We start from the raw sequence: 18,206 nt of genomic DNA, 5'->3' as shown, positions 1-18,206 counted from the left end.
CCATCCATGGAACCGTGCACTCTGTGACCGTCTACCGTCCGGCTCTGTCCTCGGACGCATCGCGGCGGTGGTTGATGTCTCTCAGGCCTGCTCCCCCGGGGGCCACCGGAGGAGGGGCCAAAGTGGAGCGGAGGCGGGGCGCACGGCTCTACGGCTGAGTGGAAAGAAAGTGGAAAGTGAGAAAATACCTGAATGGACAATCTGGAATAAGTAAGTAGCATATTTGTGTGGAAAATGTGTCGAAACGCTGCCGGCGGTGATTTGGGTGCGTGTGCGCCGCCGTAACGCAGAGAGGAGCGGAGGGAGGATTTGGGGCGCCGGAGATCTCCGGTTTCCCCAAACAATAGTCGACAGGACGCGATGGTCGCCTTTTTCTTTTTTTGAAACCGCAGGGAAGTTTAGGACCCTCGTCGGCTCTATTGTTGTCCCCGCAGAGGCCACGTAGCTCTGCGGAGCGCGTTTAAACGTGGGAGGACGAGCGTTGCGTTCGCGAGCGTTTCCAGAGGACTGAATGATCCGGGGAGATGCGCATGGAGGCGGCGATCGCGCCCGGTTTGGTTGTAGGCCGAAGGTGGTGAACGCTCGCCCTGGTGGGAGTTTTGAGTGCGTCCATTCATTTACTGTGAGGGCGTCCCGTCTGGAGAAGGAAAGGGGGAAGAAAGGGAACGAGCGCCCGGGTTAATTTGGCATCAGGACGCGACCGGTGGGGCCTGGGAGTCTCCCATTGTCCTGCCCTGCTACAGCACACTCCTTTCTCATTTTCTAGGTCGCACAACTCTTTCTAGTCGGCCTAAATGCTCCTGGTTCTTCACAGTAAGTCCGCCTTTTGGTAGCCCTTTGTGCGTGTGGAATATTGTTGAATTATGGATGCAGCCGGACTCCTGATCCATGTCGCCTCATCCATTGAGCTAAAATGTGCCCGAGTGGCTTTTCCGTGGTTGCGCCGTTCAAATTCAAACTGAAATAGTGGGATGTTGCTGCAGCAGCAACAGGCCCTGATCTCCTCATGTGTACTGATAGCTTCAAATACCTGCTGGTCTTTATTTAATGGAGAAAAAACGAGTTCTGGCTTTATTTGCGAGGAAAAACTCGCAATTGTATAACGCTTTAAATACTCATTAAAGTGAAAGTACTGCAGTAACTACGAAGAGCTTCCAGTGGGACCGTTAAAGAGTTGAAACAGGAATAAAAATACCATAAAATGTCAGAAAGCTGGTGTAAATGGACTGTAACAAGATTTTTACTGTAACATCACAGTGATGCCACAGAGGGTGAGCCAGTTCACTGTGGATTTTGAGTTTGGACATTTCTAATACTGTCCAGCTGGGCCTAGACTAACTGACTTTATTGTATGTTTAATCAAGTCCATGAAATGCCAGAAAATAGTGAGAAGTTCCACTCAGAGTGTCCGATCAGAAGCCGTAAACCAAAATCTTTTCAGTTGTCAGTGACATAAAACGAATTAAAGCATCAAATCTTCACACTTGAGAAGCTGGAGCCAGGAAATTCCATAAAAAAACGATTAACGTGATTGATCTGCAAATCAACCCATTGACTTTTCAGCACCAGTCAGACTATCTGCCTGCCTGCCTGCCTGTCACCTCTTTGGTTTGGTTTGGTGTAATTTACTGATAACTAAAAGGACGATGAAGTCCTGGTCAACAAACGTTATTGAGATGAAAACAGCTTTCAGCGTCTGAACTGATTAACTGACGAGTTGTTTCAGCTCTGTTGCAGCGGTCTGTGGATTAAAGTGTGAAACACGAGTGAGGATTGTCTTTAGGAGAGCTGCTGTGTTTGTAATGTGTAGAAAATAGTTCCCAAAGAAAAGGTTAGATCATGTAGAGGGGCCGGCCGCGGGTCCTTGAACGGCACCTTGTCGTTGAGTCATTTTTAAGTGCTTTCACCCACACGGTGAATTGCTCTCAGCTTCATGGTGCTACTGCGGTGGAACTGGCTGCATGGCTGGACACCGCTATGAGGCTAATATTGCTGAACGGAGCCTTAAACGTGATTTAATTTTTATAAGAAACCCTCACGCTCCAGACTGTCTAATGGACCGGAGTCCTGCATCTGAACCACATCCATCCGATCTCAGCTCACTGAGCCACTTCCTGTCTCCTTAATACTTTGTTTGGATGCGTAGACAGATTGTATGCAGGGGTCTCTTTGAATCACGGCGCCGAGCAGAGGACAGGCCTGTTTATTCAACCATATCCTGCTAGATTTGTACACACACACACACACACACACGCACACACACGCACACACCTGCTCCAGTTTGCTGCCCATATGTGCACAAAGGTTGACAGTAGCAGTTGTCTTGTTTTTCGCTGGTTTTACTGATGTCGTCGCAGGCAGCAGTGGGTGGTGGTCAGCCTTGTGTGTTTGTGTGTGTGTGTGTGTGTGCACGCACTTGTGTGTGTGTGTGTGTGTGTGTGGCCCTGGTACAGTGCTGATCCTCTTCCCCTGCAGCACCCTGGGTGTGTGCATGCTTATTTTCACAGTTGGTATATCAGGCCTCAAATGGCTGTTGAGTGGAGCAGGTCATTTCAGAGATGGCCCAGATTGCTTCTCCACCCTGACAGCTGCTGTCTCAGCGCCAGCAGCCTGAATGTTTGATGACAGCTTGATTTCTTTTTGCCTTTGGGAAAAGAGAGGCTGTAAAATCCTACATCTGCTTGTGTTAAACGTAATGTGGCTCGAGCTGCTTGTATACAGCAAAGTTCCAGGTTCATTTTTGTTGCTTTAATCGGTCATCATTGATGGTTTGATCACTTTATTGAACAGTAGAGCTTGACTTTGTTTATGTGGCACATTTCTTGCACAAAAGCAATTCATAGTGCTTTACATAATGCTTAGGAGACATTAGATTAGAAATACAGGCATTAAAAACACCAAATAAGTGGATTTATGAAAAAAGAAAAACAGATATACCATTAGCTTTAATATGTGTAATTATTCATTTCAAAAGCTAATGATGATTAGGGCTCGGTCTATCGTTTGAAATGGTCCAGCACTGGTGCCAGTGCATGACCTAGTTTTAGTACCAAAACAATACATGTTTTTATGTCTATTTTTGGAAAATATGAACATTTTCATTTAAAAAAGAAACCAAACTTCCAAAATGCATCAAATAAGAACATTAAAATTAGCCAAATTAGCATAAATCAGGAAATATCTGATCAGTCAATATGTAAACAAGCCTAACATGCTGATCCAGTGCCAGTTTTCAAGACCTTGTTTTTGTTTTTGCATCAAAAAAATGTACTGCAGTACTCAACCAGGCCCTACTTTAAGTATAATCTATACTTTTAGATCCATAAGGACTTGCCTCAGATCATAATGTGTGCAGAGAAACATTGAAGTGTTAAATTAGATTCTTTTAATTATTTTGTTTTTCTAAAACCCTGAGCAGAGTTTGGTTGGTGGCTAGTCAAAGATTTCTTAGGTGGGTGGGGTTGTGATGGAGTACTTTGGACTGTTGACCTCAGAATGGCTCAGATGCTGGCTGTGCAGCCTTTCCAGGAGGGATCTTATGATACGGAAGCATCAGCTTAACAAGCAGCGTAGCTTGTGTCTGCTATCGGTTAATGATATTAAACGGCTTCAGCCCATCATCAACATCGTGTTTAATGTCAGACCACACACCTACGCGGACTCCTGAACTGGCCTGTTAGTATAGTAAGTATCAAGAAAATCCTGAAGAAGCACACCTCTGTTGGGTTAACAGTGGCTGTCCAGGAACAGAAACTGAGCGGGATGAAAAGAAATGAAGCCGTGTGTTCATGGAAGAAGCCGATCAAAAGCCTTAAACAATGGCAGGTTGTGCTTTTCCAGAACGGGCTGGAGCTCAGACTCTGCACATTAATTCAACTTCGCTGGCTGAAGTCGGCGAGAAGAGTCCTGGTGAGGCTCATTAAGTAGGCCATAGGACACTGGGATGAATAGGAAACCTTATCCATCCCAACCCTGGACCACACCTCTGTAGATCAAGTGTTGTGTCATCTTCTCACTAACAGGCTGACGGAGAGACAGACGGGTCGAAGGCAGACCGGCTCGTCTCAGGGTTGTGTGGTAAAGGTTTTACTCAGTGCTGCTCAGGTAAGAGATCCCGCTGAAGAAAAGAAATGTCAGGTGCCAGAATGCACAAGGTAAACAATGGTTTGACATTTTAGGCTTCTTTGCTGTCTTGCTGAGAGTCAGATGGGAAAATCGACACGGCACTCATGTCTGTGCAGTAAACATGAAGCTACAGCCACCGTTAGCTTAGCTTAGCATAAAGACTGGAAACAGGAGAAACAGACTAGCCCGACTCTGTCAGAAGGTAACAAAATCCCACCAGCAGCACCTCTAAATTAACATATCACATTTGTTTCTGTACAAAATCTGAAGTATAAAGCAGTAATTCATCTTTTTATGGGATGTTTTATGCTGGACTAGTCCTTGGCTATTTAGCGGTTAGCAACAGGTTGATGCTTTAATACTTTGGTTTTTATATGGATCAAATAAACAAGATCTACTGTATAAATTAGTGGCTTAGAGCTGCTGGTAGGTTTGTCTCGTTACCTTTGGGCAGAGGCAGGCTAGCTGTTTTCCCCGTTTCCAGTCTTTATGCAAAGCTAAGCTAATCGGCTGCTAGCTCCAGCTATATATTTACCACAGAGACAGGAGAGCGGTATCAATCTTCATCTAACTCACGGCAAGAAAGGCAATAAGTGTATTTTCCCAAATATTCTTCCAGTGAAGGGTCAAAATCGAAGCCGGCTCAGAAGCTCAAGCTCCAAAAACACTGGATCCTACATTTCCCATAATGCATCTGAACAGTCTTCTGTCAGACCCGTCCCACCTCGTCTTTTCACCTCAATTTCTCCAGTTTGTACCTGATACTTCTTGTTAGCTATCTGAAATCCCCGAGCTGAAGCTGAGGTAACCCTGATGACATCACCATGACGTCATCAGGGTTGTTTTCCCAGACAAAGCTCCTCCAGAGCTCCCCCAGATCTTTAACTGGCCATTCAGAACTAAAACATATCATTAGCAGGCCAACACTACAACAGAAATCTATCATAAACAATACATTTATTGGCATTAAGTTAAATGTGACAGTTTGTGATGTTCATTATTAGATTAGATTATTAGATTTTAGCTCATACTCTCATTCCTTTCTCAAACCCGCTTCTTTCCTCTGTTCAAGCTTTTGTTTCTTTCGGATTTTGATGTTGGCTTGACTTTAAAAGACCACCCAAAGCACTCTTCATATGCTTTTCACTCCATGTGTGTCTCATTATGTGGTCGGACGTAGGCGCTGTGATGTCACGTTGACATGATATCATAAAAATGTTCAAGCTGAACGGCTGAAGCTGCTTCATCCATGGTAGCTCTAGCGATGCTGAATCTTAGTTGTTACTGTGTGATATTTGAATGTTGCTCATCCTGCTCAGTCCTGAGGTCAGTTTATGTGCTCATTTTTTCATTAAAAGCATGAAGTTAATGTCCCATGTCCGTCCAGTGTCAGAAGTCATGGTGGGAAACGTGAATGAAGCCCTGAACGCCACACTCAGAGTCAGAATAGCGACGTTTGGACCTTTGCTCTGCATCACTGAGGATAACTGGATGACTTTGCAGTGACTTTTAACTGTGGCTGCAGCTGATGGTTATTGTCATTGTTAGTATTGACGAGTTGTTATATCCTCATCGTCAAAGGTTTTGCTGCCCGCCCTCCTGCTGTGCTAAGTTTTTCCCCACATCTCTTTTGACTTCAATGACTTTTCCTTCGAGTGCCGACCTCACGGCAAACTTTGCTTATCACCACAGTGTTTGCTCTGCCCAACATGTTTGCACCTTCAGCGGTCACCGGCTGCGATTTACGCTTCCAGCTGAGGTCCTTTTTCGTCTTTAAGGCCTGTGGGTAGACACGGGCCCTGCAGGGCTTTGGCTATGATTGCTATGGCTAATGAGTTAAACTTTCTACATGTTTGGGCCTCTGAAGCTCAAAAGGACACTTACTGTTGTCTATGATTGCCTTATTTCACGTGTGATAGTCGGAGATGTATAGCAGTAAATCAGCTGCTGTATACAGGATCAGTGAGTGCTGCTCTTCATTTCAGAATGACTCCTCTTGCAGCGTAATTGCTTTGAAATGCGGACAGCATCACTATAATTGTTATTTTTATGAAGTGGCGGGCTGAACAGTAAGGCCAGTGATGAATTCAGATTGTTATTTTGGCCGACGGAGGACAAGCTCCAGCCAAACATCCACAGCCAGCAGATAAAAACACTGTTTAGATTTGTTTATTGCCCGTCTAAAAATACGCGGCTTGTTGCTTAAATCTCATGTGAATCTGCAGCCACTGTTTTCTCAAGATGCTTCGAAGCAGCCGAGGACAGCTCAGGGATCTTCACTGTCTTTAAAGCACTTTTTTAGTGTCATGTCATGCAACTGTTTGCTCGTGTTGCGTGACACTCAGCGGGCAGATTCCTCTCTGCTGAAGAGAGGACAGTTTCTGCACTTAAAAGCACCGCATGACTCTGCACGTAAGATGCTCGTTCCTCTGCCATTACTGCAGATAAAAGCTGGTGATGATGCACGAGGAAGAGGCTGTTAGTCATTTCAGTTTTGTGGTTTGGAAAAGGCATGTTGTTGAGTGTTCACATGGCTGCAGGGAGCCGCGATCAGGGCGCTTCCTCTCCAGACAAAATCCAAATGAAAGGCTGTAAAACAAAGGAGGACAAGAGGAACATGAGGACAAACTCACGGCGTTTGGCTTGAAGGGAAGTGGATTTAAAACACGATGGAGCAGAAAAACCACGTTAAGTCAAATCAGGACCCCGATGGCACCCCCTCCGTCTCCCTCAGAGGGCCAATCAAAGCGGGCGAGCTGCAGCCGCCCTTTATCAATTAACCAGCATGTGACAGCCCAACATCCGTCATGCCGGCGCTTTTATTTTGGTGATTTCTCGCCGGCGTGGAGAACAGAGTGGCAGAGGGCGGCGTGAGGTCAGGTTTCCACGGCAACTGTCAACCTCCAATCCCCGTCCAGCTGAACACCCTCTTTCATCGCCATGGCAGCAGTGAGGCCCTGTTTCCCGGGGGATGAGGGGAGTGCGGGAGGGAATGTGAGACGGCGAGAGGGAGGGAGAGGGCAAACAAGTTTTGTGAAAACACAGTAATCCAATATGGCCGCCATTGTGTCCGAGCTAACGGCGGCTAAAGCTGCCTTCCTGGTGAGAGAGCATGCGGCGGTGTGATGATTAACCTCGACGCAGACCTGGAAGACGTGATGTAAGAGGCAGAGCTGAGATGAAAGGCTCGCTTTAGGGTTAATGTGTGTTAGCTGTTAGCGGCGCTCAGTGAGCCTTCATGAGACGACCGCGTAGATTGACAGGAAATTCAAAAGGTCATTTTACACTTAAGTGATGCAATCAATCCGACTGACACGCCCTCCTGAAACCCGACACGGGTCCTCGTGGTCTTTGAGGGGCTGTTGTTTGTGCTGATGCTTCCAGTTTGGCCAGTTTTCACGCCTGAGCTTCGTCATTTTTGTGGTTGTTTAGAAAATGTTTAGATCATTATGGTGCCACAAAACTTTCCATTTACGCAAGAGCCGAAACAGTTGGCAGATTGATTTCATTTTACATGAGAAAGCCAAACATTTGTTTGTTCCTGCTCTTCCAGAGGGAGGATTTGCTGTATTTCTCAGTTTTATGGAATTGTATTGTAAAATAGTTGGATTTTGAGCAGTTAGCTGGACAAAACATCAGTAATGAAAACTGGACTGAAGATATTTAAATCATGTTGGAAGAGCAACCAAAATAACCAAGCAAACAACCTAATGTAGAAATTTATGTTTCATACGCTAACATTAGCAGCTTTAGTGAGGCTGGAGCAGCAAAACCCCTCAGTGCATCTGAGCGAGCGAGAGTGTTTTATTGCTTCTGAATCAGACTTTTCATGTGTAAGCGGAGGGTTGTGTTATTCCGTCCGTTTAAACGACTGCTCATTCAGCTCTTAAATGAGGATGCCTGATCTGAGGGCAGTGTTTTTGAATGATGTTTATCTCGTCGATTATACCAAACCCACAGTGCATGATATAAAAAGGAAGCTCAGAAAGGGCCCATGGGAGCGTTTGAAGTGCTTCCATCTTGATGGCTGCTGTGATAGCCCCTCGAAAGCCGAGGCAGGAAGCTCATCAAGAACGGCTTGAGAATGAGAAAATGCACATGAACCTTCCTGTGTGTGTTCAGTGACGTCCGTTCTTTTAACGTGTATAAATAGTAAACTGTGTTTAGCGTGACTGAGCGAGCTGCGTGCACCATAACCAAACTCCTTCGGAGTTTTAACCCTCACTCTCTCTTCGCTCGTCTCTTTCAGATCACAGCCACCTCAGCTCTCCCCTGCTGCGACTCTCCTGCCCCTCTTCTCCTCTCTGCAGCCTCCCCCGTTCTCCCGCCTCCCTTCTCCTGCTCCCTCCTCATCCGCCTCCAAGATAGATTCCCTCAGGAGTAAGGTTGACCTGCTCAAGCTGCCCCTCGCTCTCTCCACCAAGTCCATCTCCGAGCGCAAGAGCCAGCTGGGAGGAGTGGGCGAGCAGCGCGGCACGGGGGGAGGAGGAGGAGGCGGGGCTCGTAAGGCCCGCTCACCGCCGACCCGAGACATGGACAACGAGTCGCAGTACTCGGGCTACTCATACAAGTCCTCCCACTCCAGGAGCTCCCGCAAGCACAGGTAGATGCAGCGCAGGCCGCACAGATGACATCGTTTTAACCTCGACTTTCTCTTTTAGGAGCAGCGACTGAATGTGTTCGTTCCAAAACACCCTGAACACGCTGCATCAGACGTCCATTGCAGAGCAGAGGAGAGAAATAACCGCCACGCATCTGATAACTCTGCGTCGTTTGTCTTCCAGGGATCGAAGGGATCGTCACCGCTCCAAGAGCCGGGACAGCAGCAGCCGTGGAGACAAATCAGTCACCATCCAGACTCCCGGAGAGCCGCTGCTGGACGCAGAGTCGACCCGCGGAGACGACAGGGTCGGTCACTGCTTTCTGTTTTAATGACCTCCACTGAGGCCTCTGGGATGTGGGTTTGATGCCTTTAAAGAATCTTAAGAATGTAAAAAAGCTTCAGTTGCTTCATTTCAGTCCTCGTCTGTCTCTTTTCTCTTCGTCCATGCTTCCACATGCTACTCCAGCTCTCTTGGTAAAATCTGTTTTATAGATGAAAATGAACCCTAAACACTGCTGAACCTTCCTCTTCCTCTGACAGGATGATAACTGGGGCGAAACCACCACGGTCATCACCGGCACGTCAGAGCACAGCATCTCCAACGAGGACCTGACCCGCGTCACCAAAGATTTGGAGGAGTCGACTCCACTGGAGTGCAAGCGCTTCGTCGGCCCTGCTCTGGGAGGCTGCCTGAGCTTCTTCGCTCTGGTCACGCCTTTAGCCTTCCTCATCCTCCCGCAGGTCCTGTGGCGTGAGGCCCTCGAGCCCTGCGGCACGCCCTGCGAAGGCCTCTACGTCTCCTTGGCCTTCAAGCTCCTGGTCCTGCTCATCTCCTCCTGGGCGCTGTTCCTCCGGCCTCCTCGCGCCACACTGCCACGCTTCTTTGTCTTTCGCTGCCTGCTGATGGTGCTGGTGTTCCTGTTCGTAGCGTCGTACTGGCTGTTCTACGGCGTGCGGGTGCTGGAGCCCAGGGAGAGGGACTACAGGGGGATCGTGGAGTACGCCGCCTCGCTGGTGGACGCCCTGCTCTTCATACAGTACCTGGCTCTGGTGCTGCTCGAGGTCCGGCACCTGCAGCCGGCCTTTTGCCTAAAGGTGGTCCGGAGCACGGACGGGGCCAGCAAGTTCTACAATGTGGGCCATCTGAGGTTAGTGCGAAGTTCCCTCTTCAAGCTAGATCAGATAATAACGTAAAACCCACTTTAAGCCTCTCATCATGTCAGGGGATTATTTGCCTTAGTGGCGTGTTTTCCAAACAAACTTTAAATTGGCATAAAGCAGCAGACACACAGCGAGCCTGCAGCGTTCAGGGCTCAGTATTTTTGCACTGTAGTACTGTTCGCTGTTCTTCTCCTGTGATGGCCGCAGCCTGTCCTCGTGCAGCGCCGCAGCACTGATCATTGACACGCTGTGTTTCAGTATCCAGCGGGCAGCTGTCTGGGTGTTGGACCGTTATTACAGCGACTTCCCCGTCTACAACCCCGCCCTGCTCAACCTGCCCAAGTCCATTCTGTCCAAGAAGATGACCGGCTTCAAGGTTTACTCTCTGGACGGTAAATACAGCCTCATCACGGCTCTGACGCCTGTTTTTCATCCATCTTTGTTAGCAGTTGTCATTTGTTGGTCTACATCAGGACCAGATGAAATGCAGTCGGCTAATTCCTCCTTCTGCATGTGTTGCCTTTAGAAAACACCACCAACAACTCCACAGGTCAGTCCCGGGCCATGATCGCAGCCGCCGCCCGGAGGAGAGACAACTCCCACAACGAGTTCTACTACGAGGAGGCCGAGATGGACCGCAGGGTCCGCAAACGCAAGGCCAGGTCGGATAGATATCCCTTTCCTTCAAACTCAACTCCAAAAAAGCAGAGATGCTGTGTGAAACGTAAATAAAATCAGCATCACTTTTGCAAAGTGTCCCTGAGCCCATGTAGTCACATCCTTTATCCAGTCATGTGTTCACAAAGAGGAACTCCGTCCTTCTGTGTTCTGTTGAGAAACATCAAAGCTGAGAAAGTCAACACGATGCCTGTTCTCGTCCCTCCAGGCTGGTTGTGGCGGTGGAGGAGGCCTTCACACACATCAAGCGTCTCCATGAAGATGAGGTCGCCTCGTCACCCAAACACCCGCGGGAGGTGATGGACCCCCGGGAGGCGGCGCAGGCCATCTTCGCCCCGATGGCGCGGGCCATGCAGAAATACCTGAGGACCACCCGGCAGCAGGCCTTCCACAGCATGGAGAGCATCCTCACACACCTGCAGTTCTGCATCACGCACAACATGACGCCGAAGGTAAAGCTGACCTTGCACACATAAAACCTTTCCACATTCATTCATTTATTTTCAACACAGCGACAAACATGCTGTCCTGTTAAAGCCTGTTTCCGGTGTCTCCATGATAATTAACCTGCTGCGTCCTCCCTGTCAGGCTTTCCTGGAGCGTTACCTCACCCCAGGCCCCACCATGCAGTACCAGCAGCAGAACGGCAGGGGGCGCCAGTGGACTCTAGTGAGCGAGGAGCCAGTGACCTCGGCCCTGCGTCAGGGTCTGGTCTTCTCCCTGCGACGCCTGGACTTCTCCCTGGTGGTCACGGTGACGCCGCTCCCCTTCCTGCGGCTCGGGGAGGAGTTCATCGACCCAAAGAGCCACAAGTTCGTCATGAGGCTGCAGTCGGAGACCTCGGTGTGAAGGCCTGCGCCCACCGCCGCCGCCAGATCACTCCCATGACGGGACATCCAATCATTGCCCCCGTCTGTGACGAAGAAACCCTTCGAAGGGAGGAGGGTCTGCATCCTCCCTCCTGTTTTCTGATCATCACAGATGCTCTGATATCAAACTGTGATCAGCTCAACGATTGTCCAAACCTGGAGTTAAACCGATGCCTTGACTTCTTTTTCTGTGTTGTTACCTTTTTTCAACACGGTGTAAAAACTTTTCTAAAGGGACTTTTTCCTCTTTTTGCCTCTCTCTGTTGCCGTAACCACTGGACTACTTTACTGTGCTGACTCAACACATGAACACAGAGAAGGGGGATTACATCAGATTCGTCCCTTCCTCTTTCTCGTGTCTTAAAAGCCGACCAACCGGAGCTCAGCTCTGACTGCGGCGCTGGTGTACCACTGCCTTTTGGTTCCCTGTCAGTGACGAGGACTGTTTTTATACTAAAGGGTGTGACTTTTTTTTTTTTTTTTTACTTACAGAATGTAGCATTATGTGCATTGAATTAACACGTGGCTTTTCTGCGGCCTGGAGGTCAAACTGTCTTTTTATCTGACTGTAAAGAAAAATGGAAGTACATTCCCAAGCTGTTGCTACTCCACGATTGTCTAAATATGCAGCTTTTGTTTTATTCTACACTGGCATTTTTTACTATTATTTTACGGTTTTGGCTAAGAGACTAAACAAAGACCTCATTTACGCCTGTTGTTAACATGCAGTCTGTACATCTACATATTATCTGGAAAAGGATGTTAACGAACAAATCCCATGAAAAGACCAGAAAACCAACAATGCGTCTGTGAATACATTCAATCCTAACACACATATTTCACAAAAAGTGCTTAATATGTTCCTGAAGCAGCTGGGTAGTGTAGTTTTTAGCAAACATCACCATAACAGGAGTAGATTAGGCTTTTTCTGGGTACTATTTTAAGCCGCTGACTAATGCATGCTGACTATTCACAGCAGCAGGAAGTGAACGTGGGAGTAATTTAAAAATAAGTAGTTTTAAATCAGGCTTTAGATACACAGAAAGTACCTTTTAATAGGATCCATCCATCCATTGTTTTAGTCTTTTCATGGGATTTACTGAGAATAACAAACATACAGAATATTGCTCGACTTATCGTTTCAATGCAGCCTGTGCAGTCAGAACCAGATCGATGGAGGTCTGGGTTGTGATTGGATGTCAGCCTCATGTGCCTGCAGACTTGTTTCTGAAGCTTACATTGGCATGTCGGGGTCTTCCTCAGTGGACAGAGCTGCTCAGCTGTCCTTGCGATGGTTTAGTTGTCGGAGGAGGAGGCCATCTTTGAACAGAGACGAGGGCTACAATCTCCACCTCATATATGACCAAGCATCTACCTCCATGACAACCGAGCAACTCAATCTACTGAGACAGCTGAGGTTCATGGACCACAGTCTAATATCATGTATTTATAACAAAACAACATATCAGGTTTGTTGAGGATTGAGTTGTTGACTTAAATCAAACTTAAATCCACAACTTACGGACTTGAAAACGTTCGTCTGCTGACATTCCCAGAGCACGTTTCTGTCCAATCACAATGCAGATTTGAGTCAAGCAGAAGAAGCCGTGAATGCAAAGATGCTCAGATGCCATTATCCAGCTCCGGATCACATGTTAACTCCAGGTGTAAACAAGGTCGTGGTCTATTTAAGGCTTTTTAACAGTGGACACATCAGCCCTGAACGGGCAGCTGTAGTCAAACTACGAGCTGACTTCTCTGGTTTTTTAGTGTTTTTATGCATTTCAACAAAAACCGGACGTGTGATTGTAACTCCTCTCTGCAGCCGTAGCGTCTCACCGCCTCGCCTTGTGCCACGGGCTGAGCCAAGCGCCGTGAACTCACTGCCTCCATCCCACAGCCTTACCCTCCACAGGTGGAGGACCAGCGACGGGGCACGCCTGGCCTCCATCTTCTCCAGGTCCTCAGAAACTTACTGTAACCCTGAAACTGGCCTGATGTGGAGACCTGAGCCCCTCTGTCGTATCTACCTGCAGTATGTCTGTCTCTCCAGTGAAAACACAGTTTTAAAAATCCCTTTACATTTCTGAAAAACTGTCCAAATGCCAGGTCCGACGTGTGCGACGTTTCATCCGAGCGATCAGAAATGTTTTTTCAAAGATGCATGCTAGAGTTATGTCGGGCTCCAAAACGTTTTTTATAATAATTTGTTTTCTATCATTTTGAAGGTGCCTAAGTTATGACGATGCAATTTTCTCAATGTTTTTACTTTTGGAAAACAAGTGGCTTGTAAAAAAAATGTAGATTTGTCTTGTATTTTCTTCCTTTTGGTAACTGTAGCTTGTATAGTGTGTTAGGCATTTTTCCATTATTAAACCATTTATTCCTTACATGTGCTCTTTTGTCGCTTATTTTAGGTTGTAGGATGTCTGTTGGCATTTCTGGTTTCGGGACGTAGTCACAGACGGCTTCTGCTTTCTGTTTTAAAAGATGAAGTTCTCATCGAACGCAAGTGTTTTCACAAGCGTTTTAGAGGAACTTCGGTGCAGGGAGGATGGTCGTGTGGCAGGCGTGTGGTTTCACAGCTTCAAAAAAAAAACGGACAGAGAGCCCCGGACTTCCTGATCGCTGCTTCTCACAGAGCTCACTTCAGAGGATTTTTTTTTAGAGATCTCATCGACGAGGGAGCAGCAAAACAGACCTTTTATCTCATCAGCAGCTCCGCTCGGTAAGATGCTGCGAGTGTCGCTCGTCGCTGGCTTTCTGGTCATCAGTCCCACCTGCGTCGGTGAGGATTAGCAAATGTCATTTCTTTGAGCTCTTTAAGATACTTGTGGCACTGAGAATTAAGCCGTCACACAGCGGGGGGGATGAAATGGCGTCGGGACGTCTTAGCCTTTCTGCTGGAGGTGATGGTGAGTGATGAAGATGATGTGTTTTCTGTGTGCAGAGGCCATTGGAGACATGAGCATATGTTACATCCTGGATGGGATTCTCATCCTTTACGGCATCATCCTCACTGTCTTGTACTGCAGACTGAGGGTAAGACCAGCAGCAACACACGCCGCCATGGTAGACGTGCGCAGCTGTTCCTTATGGTCACGATGATGTTTTCACTACGATACTGACAGAAATGTGATTACTTAGAATATTTTAACAGATTCTCTCGAATGTTCTCCACTATGGATTTGAAATAGTGATGAAAATGATCCTCCAGCATATAAAAAATAAGTGTTTCTGTCTGTCTGATTGGGAAACTCCTCCTACCCTACTTTCATGTCCATTGCAGCAGCGAAACTTTTTTCAACTTCTGCCAATTTTAGAAGCAAACTCCTCACATCCTCCTTGATATTTCTGCACCTGCACCTGTTAAAACTCACACATCGGAGTCTAATTCACACCTCACTATAAACCATCATGTGAGCTTTCTGATTGGTTTTTCACAGATGAGTCCAGCCAACAGAACGCCTGCCAGCCACCCTGAGGTAAACTCAAAGCTGTACATGTATGCATATGTGTGTTATCATCAGGTGAAAATGTGCAGGGAAAAGTGCCTTTTTAAGCTCTGTTGTCATTTTGTGGTATTTTGCCCTCAAGAGCAGTAGTTCTGCTTAAAAGTCTACCTCAGTCTATCATTTCCTGTAAGCTTGAGCTGACCACCGACCTACATTATTTATACTCTGTACGCAGTCACAGTTTCCACCGGTGTTTCTTCACACAACAAATGTGTCACTTCCAACTTCCTCCCACATGTTCTGTGCACACAAAGTGAGATGGAATCAATCCTGAAAGCTAAGAATAGATAAAATGATCTGAATAAAAAGCCTCTTTAAAGGCACAGGAAGGAGGTACTAGATACTCTAAATATCAAGCATCCAGTGCTCTGTTGTGTTTATTAAGAAATGATGTCACTGAAACACACTCGATAATTCCTTTCAATGTTTCCGTCCCACAGAAGCAGCCCGCAGAGGGAGGCATCTATGCGGTGAGACTTCTCATAATAATGCTTAAAAACACATTTAAAAAGGCCCATGATGGAAAAGTGGGTGGCGTTTTTTAATTCACCCCTCGACTGTCAGAGAGAGAGAAAAGCAAACTCAGACTGAGTGCAGGAAATACTCACCACATTGTGAAAAAAGTCTTTCAACTTTTCACTTTTGCCTGTCTGGGTTCGTGTGTGTGTCCTGCAGGGTCTGACTTGTCAAACCAGTGATACCTACGAGACCATCAAAATCGATAAAAAGCCCATTATGTGATGGGAGGAGGATGCTGAGCACAGGAACAGCGTTGAGGCCCTTCAAGGGTTTTACTGTATATTAGGTTGTTTTAACATGTGGCACTTTTCTACCCCTTTCATTAATATGTAAAAATGTATCTTTTATTTCTAAACTTTGTGTCATGCATGCTTGAGAATTAAATTAATTTAATGATCTGTGTTTTCACTGCATGTCGCTCTGTGTTCCTCAGCCGGTTTCTAAGAAAACAAAAGTATAAATTTATCTTTTATTTCAGTTCGTGCGCTCCCTTTCTGACACGAAATATGTCAACATGTAGACGTTCAGCTCAGGATATTTTTTTTATTAATTAACAGCTGGTCTGCTGATTGTTTTTAATTAATCTTTTTGTGTGTAAAATGTAAAAAAAAAATCTCTTCAAGTCCAAAGTGACGTCTTCAGATACATCAGATATATCCAAAACAAAGTGTTTGCAATGAAAAAAACAAAACAAAACAAAACAAAACAAAACAAAACAAAACAAAACAAAACAAAACAAAACAAAACAGAGACATTCAATTTGTCCATCAACTTATTGATTAATTGGCTGATCTCTATCAATAAACCTGATTTGATTAGCCCAAATCATGTGGTGGCTTCAGAGGTTTTAAGCTGCTCATGAGCATCAGAGCCAAACTTTGGGAAAAAAAAACAAAAACAAAATTGCAAATACTCTTCAAAGAATGTAAGAAATCTGATTTAATTTGATTCAGTTTTTACTTGAAACCTTGTAGCGTTGAGCTGCTTTTATGTCTATTTTTTGAAACATTGATTCCTGGAATTTATCACTCAGCAGTTTATTTTTTTATTTTTTGGCAGAAAACAGTAACATTGCATGATAATATCTCAGTTTCAGGAGAAATCTAACCCCCAAATTACATTAGATTCTGAAAAATGCTCATTTGCAGGAGGGAAAAATAAACTAGCTGCAGCAGCAGAGAGCTGTCACTCATGTTCACTGTGTTAAAGCCTGTTTCATTCTACCTGTGTGGCAGCCGATTGACTTATTTACATAGAAACATAACTGGAAATGTATTCAAAACAGACTCATCACAACCTGGGCTCTCTCCGTGTGCTGTTTCCCCCCTGAGGCTCTTGACAAAGAAACTCGCTCATCCAGCTGCTTGTTGCAACACCCTGTTCTGGGCTCACAGCTGCATGTGCACAATGGTGAAGTGAGTCTTTATGAACCTGAACATACGTACGTTAAACATGCTGTGTGTGTGTGTGTGTGTGTGTGTGTGTGTGTGTGTGTGTGTGTGTGTGTGTGTGTGTGTGTGTGTGTGTGTGTGTCATCAGACAAACAGCTGACGGGAGCATCTTCCAGTCAGAGGTTGTTTTGGAAAAACGGACTAATTCGGAATTTCGCACGAAATCATGCTACGTTCACTGCATCCGGGGAATTTCACTTTTCACCAACTAAATGCGTGTAGAAACGGTAAAACCGCTTAACACGCACCTTTTTGGAGAGATGGATGTTGAAGGGAAGCCTGTTTTATATTGTTTAGATAGCTTATAACCAGGGCAAAGTATTAACAAGGGGAAGCTGCTTTATATTCATTACGTTTATTCACAGCATTAGAAAAAACTGCCTGACGGGCAGTTTTTAAAACCATACTGAAAATCTTATTACTCTCAAGCACTTTTAACTAAAACCCAAGGCCTTATTATTATTGTTTTATCATTATTTTAAATCATTTTATTTACTTTTGATCTCTTATTCTTTTTCTTATTTTTTAAATGTACTGCAATATAGACTTTTCCCTTTATTCTGCTGCTTTTCAGTTGGTTATATTAACTTCTCTGTGCAGCACCTTGAATCTTCAGTACCTCTGTGTATGAAACATGCCTTATAAATCAAACTTGACTTAATTCAAAAACAAAACCACAAAACCTTTTTATCAGGGCCTCCTCCTCCTCCTCCTCCTGAGTTGGGGCATTCATGTGCTCTCATTTTCATAATTATTATATTTCCAGCATGGGTTGAAGGAAGTTGCGTAGCCCATCAGAGAGAAATAGAAAATTAACATCCTAATGTTTATATGCTGTCAGTCTTAAAACCTGATTTTATGCACTGATCTTTCAAACTGTGTGAAGCAACCTTTCTGCTGAAGCCTCTGCAGGACTTTCTTGTCTCAAAGTGATTTGTGAAACCGTGTGATTTTTACCACGTTTTAATCAAAGTATTTGTTTTCTTCTTCTTTTTCTGTTTTTCTTCCTCCTGATCAACTGCTATCATTTGATTGAATAAACAAATCTCTAAACTCAACTTGTTATGCAGCAGGATGTTTGTTCTTGTCGCTTTACTTTCCGTTGACGTCGAAGCACTCAAACTCAGATTTTTTTAACTTCACCTGAACGCAGCATGAAGAGGGCGTATTCAGGCGGCGCGGTGGGCGGATCCTTGGTGCACAGGTGTAGAGGCTCAAACCTATGTTGTAGGTGCTTCACCCTGCGTGTGACAGGCGCGACAGGCTCGTGTTTGCTCAATACGCG

General features: G+C 45.8%; 2 protein-coding genes across 3 annotated transcripts; both read left to right on the top strand.

Annotated features, from left to right (window-relative positions):
* The first annotated feature begins 58 nt into the window (after positions 1-58).
* Positions 59-13,826, top strand: LOC139338601 (vang-like protein 2). 2 transcript variants are annotated; one of them, XM_070973771.1, is made up of 8 exons: positions 59-210; positions 8,375-8,728; positions 8,910-9,033; positions 9,269-9,876; positions 10,148-10,281; positions 10,416-10,551; positions 10,776-11,019; positions 11,156-13,826. In XM_070973771.1, the coding sequence occupies exons 2-8, from the start codon at positions 8,658-8,660 to the stop codon at positions 11,414-11,416; spliced, it is 1,578 nt and encodes a 525-aa protein (XP_070829872.1). In that variant the 5' UTR covers positions 59-210; positions 8,375-8,657; the 3' UTR covers positions 11,417-13,826. The 2 variants fall into 2 exon arrangements, with proteins under 2 accessions (XP_070829872.1, XP_070829871.1); XM_070973770.1 differs by lacking the exon at positions 59-210 and adding an exon at positions 211-813.
* A 199-nt stretch (positions 13,827-14,025) lies between these two features.
* fcer1gl (Fc receptor, IgE, high affinity I, gamma polypeptide like) lies at positions 14,026-17,977 on the top strand. Its single transcript, XM_070973781.1, has 5 exons — positions 14,026-14,224; positions 14,387-14,478; positions 14,883-14,921; positions 15,392-15,421; positions 15,627-17,977. The coding sequence occupies exons 1-5, from the start codon at positions 14,170-14,172 to the stop codon at positions 15,690-15,692; spliced, it is 282 nt and encodes a 93-aa protein (XP_070829882.1). The 5' UTR covers positions 14,026-14,169; the 3' UTR covers positions 15,693-17,977.
* The last annotated feature ends 229 nt before the right edge of the window (positions 17,978-18,206 follow it).

Source organism: Chaetodon trifascialis, chromosome 11 (genome assembly GCF_039877785.1).
Source record: "Chaetodon trifascialis isolate fChaTrf1 chromosome 11, fChaTrf1.hap1, whole genome shotgun sequence".
NCBI lineage: Eukaryota > Metazoa > Chordata > Actinopteri > Chaetodontiformes > Chaetodontidae > Chaetodon > Chaetodon trifascialis.
The sequence above is the reverse complement of the archived record's forward strand: the minus strand, read 5'-3'. Positions and strand labels throughout refer to the sequence as shown.

Excerpts from the sequence above, each read along its gene's own strand:
- fcer1gl (XM_070973781.1), top strand. The coding sequence starts at position 14,170 with ATGCTGCGAGTGTCGCTCGTCGCTGGCTTTCTGGTCATCAGTCCCACC. Across the intron at positions 14,479-14,882 it reads TCTTGTACTGCAGACTGAGG|ATGAGTCCAGCCAACAGAAC; the intron begins GTAAGACCAGCA and ends GGTTTTTCACAG. Across the intron at positions 15,422-15,626 it reads CAGAGGGAGGCATCTATGCG|GGTCTGACTTGTCAAACCAG; the intron begins GTGAGACTTCTC and ends TGTGTCCTGCAG.
- LOC139338601 (XM_070973771.1), top strand. The coding sequence starts at position 8,658 with ATGGACAACGAGTCGCAGTACTCGGGCTACTCATACAAGTCCTCCCAC. Across the intron at positions 8,729-8,909 it reads AGGAGCTCCCGCAAGCACAG|GGATCGAAGGGATCGTCACC; the intron begins GTAGATGCAGCG and ends TTTGTCTTCCAG. Across the intron at positions 10,282-10,415 it reads CAAGGTTTACTCTCTGGACG|AAAACACCACCAACAACTCC; the intron begins GTAAATACAGCC and ends TGTTGCCTTTAG.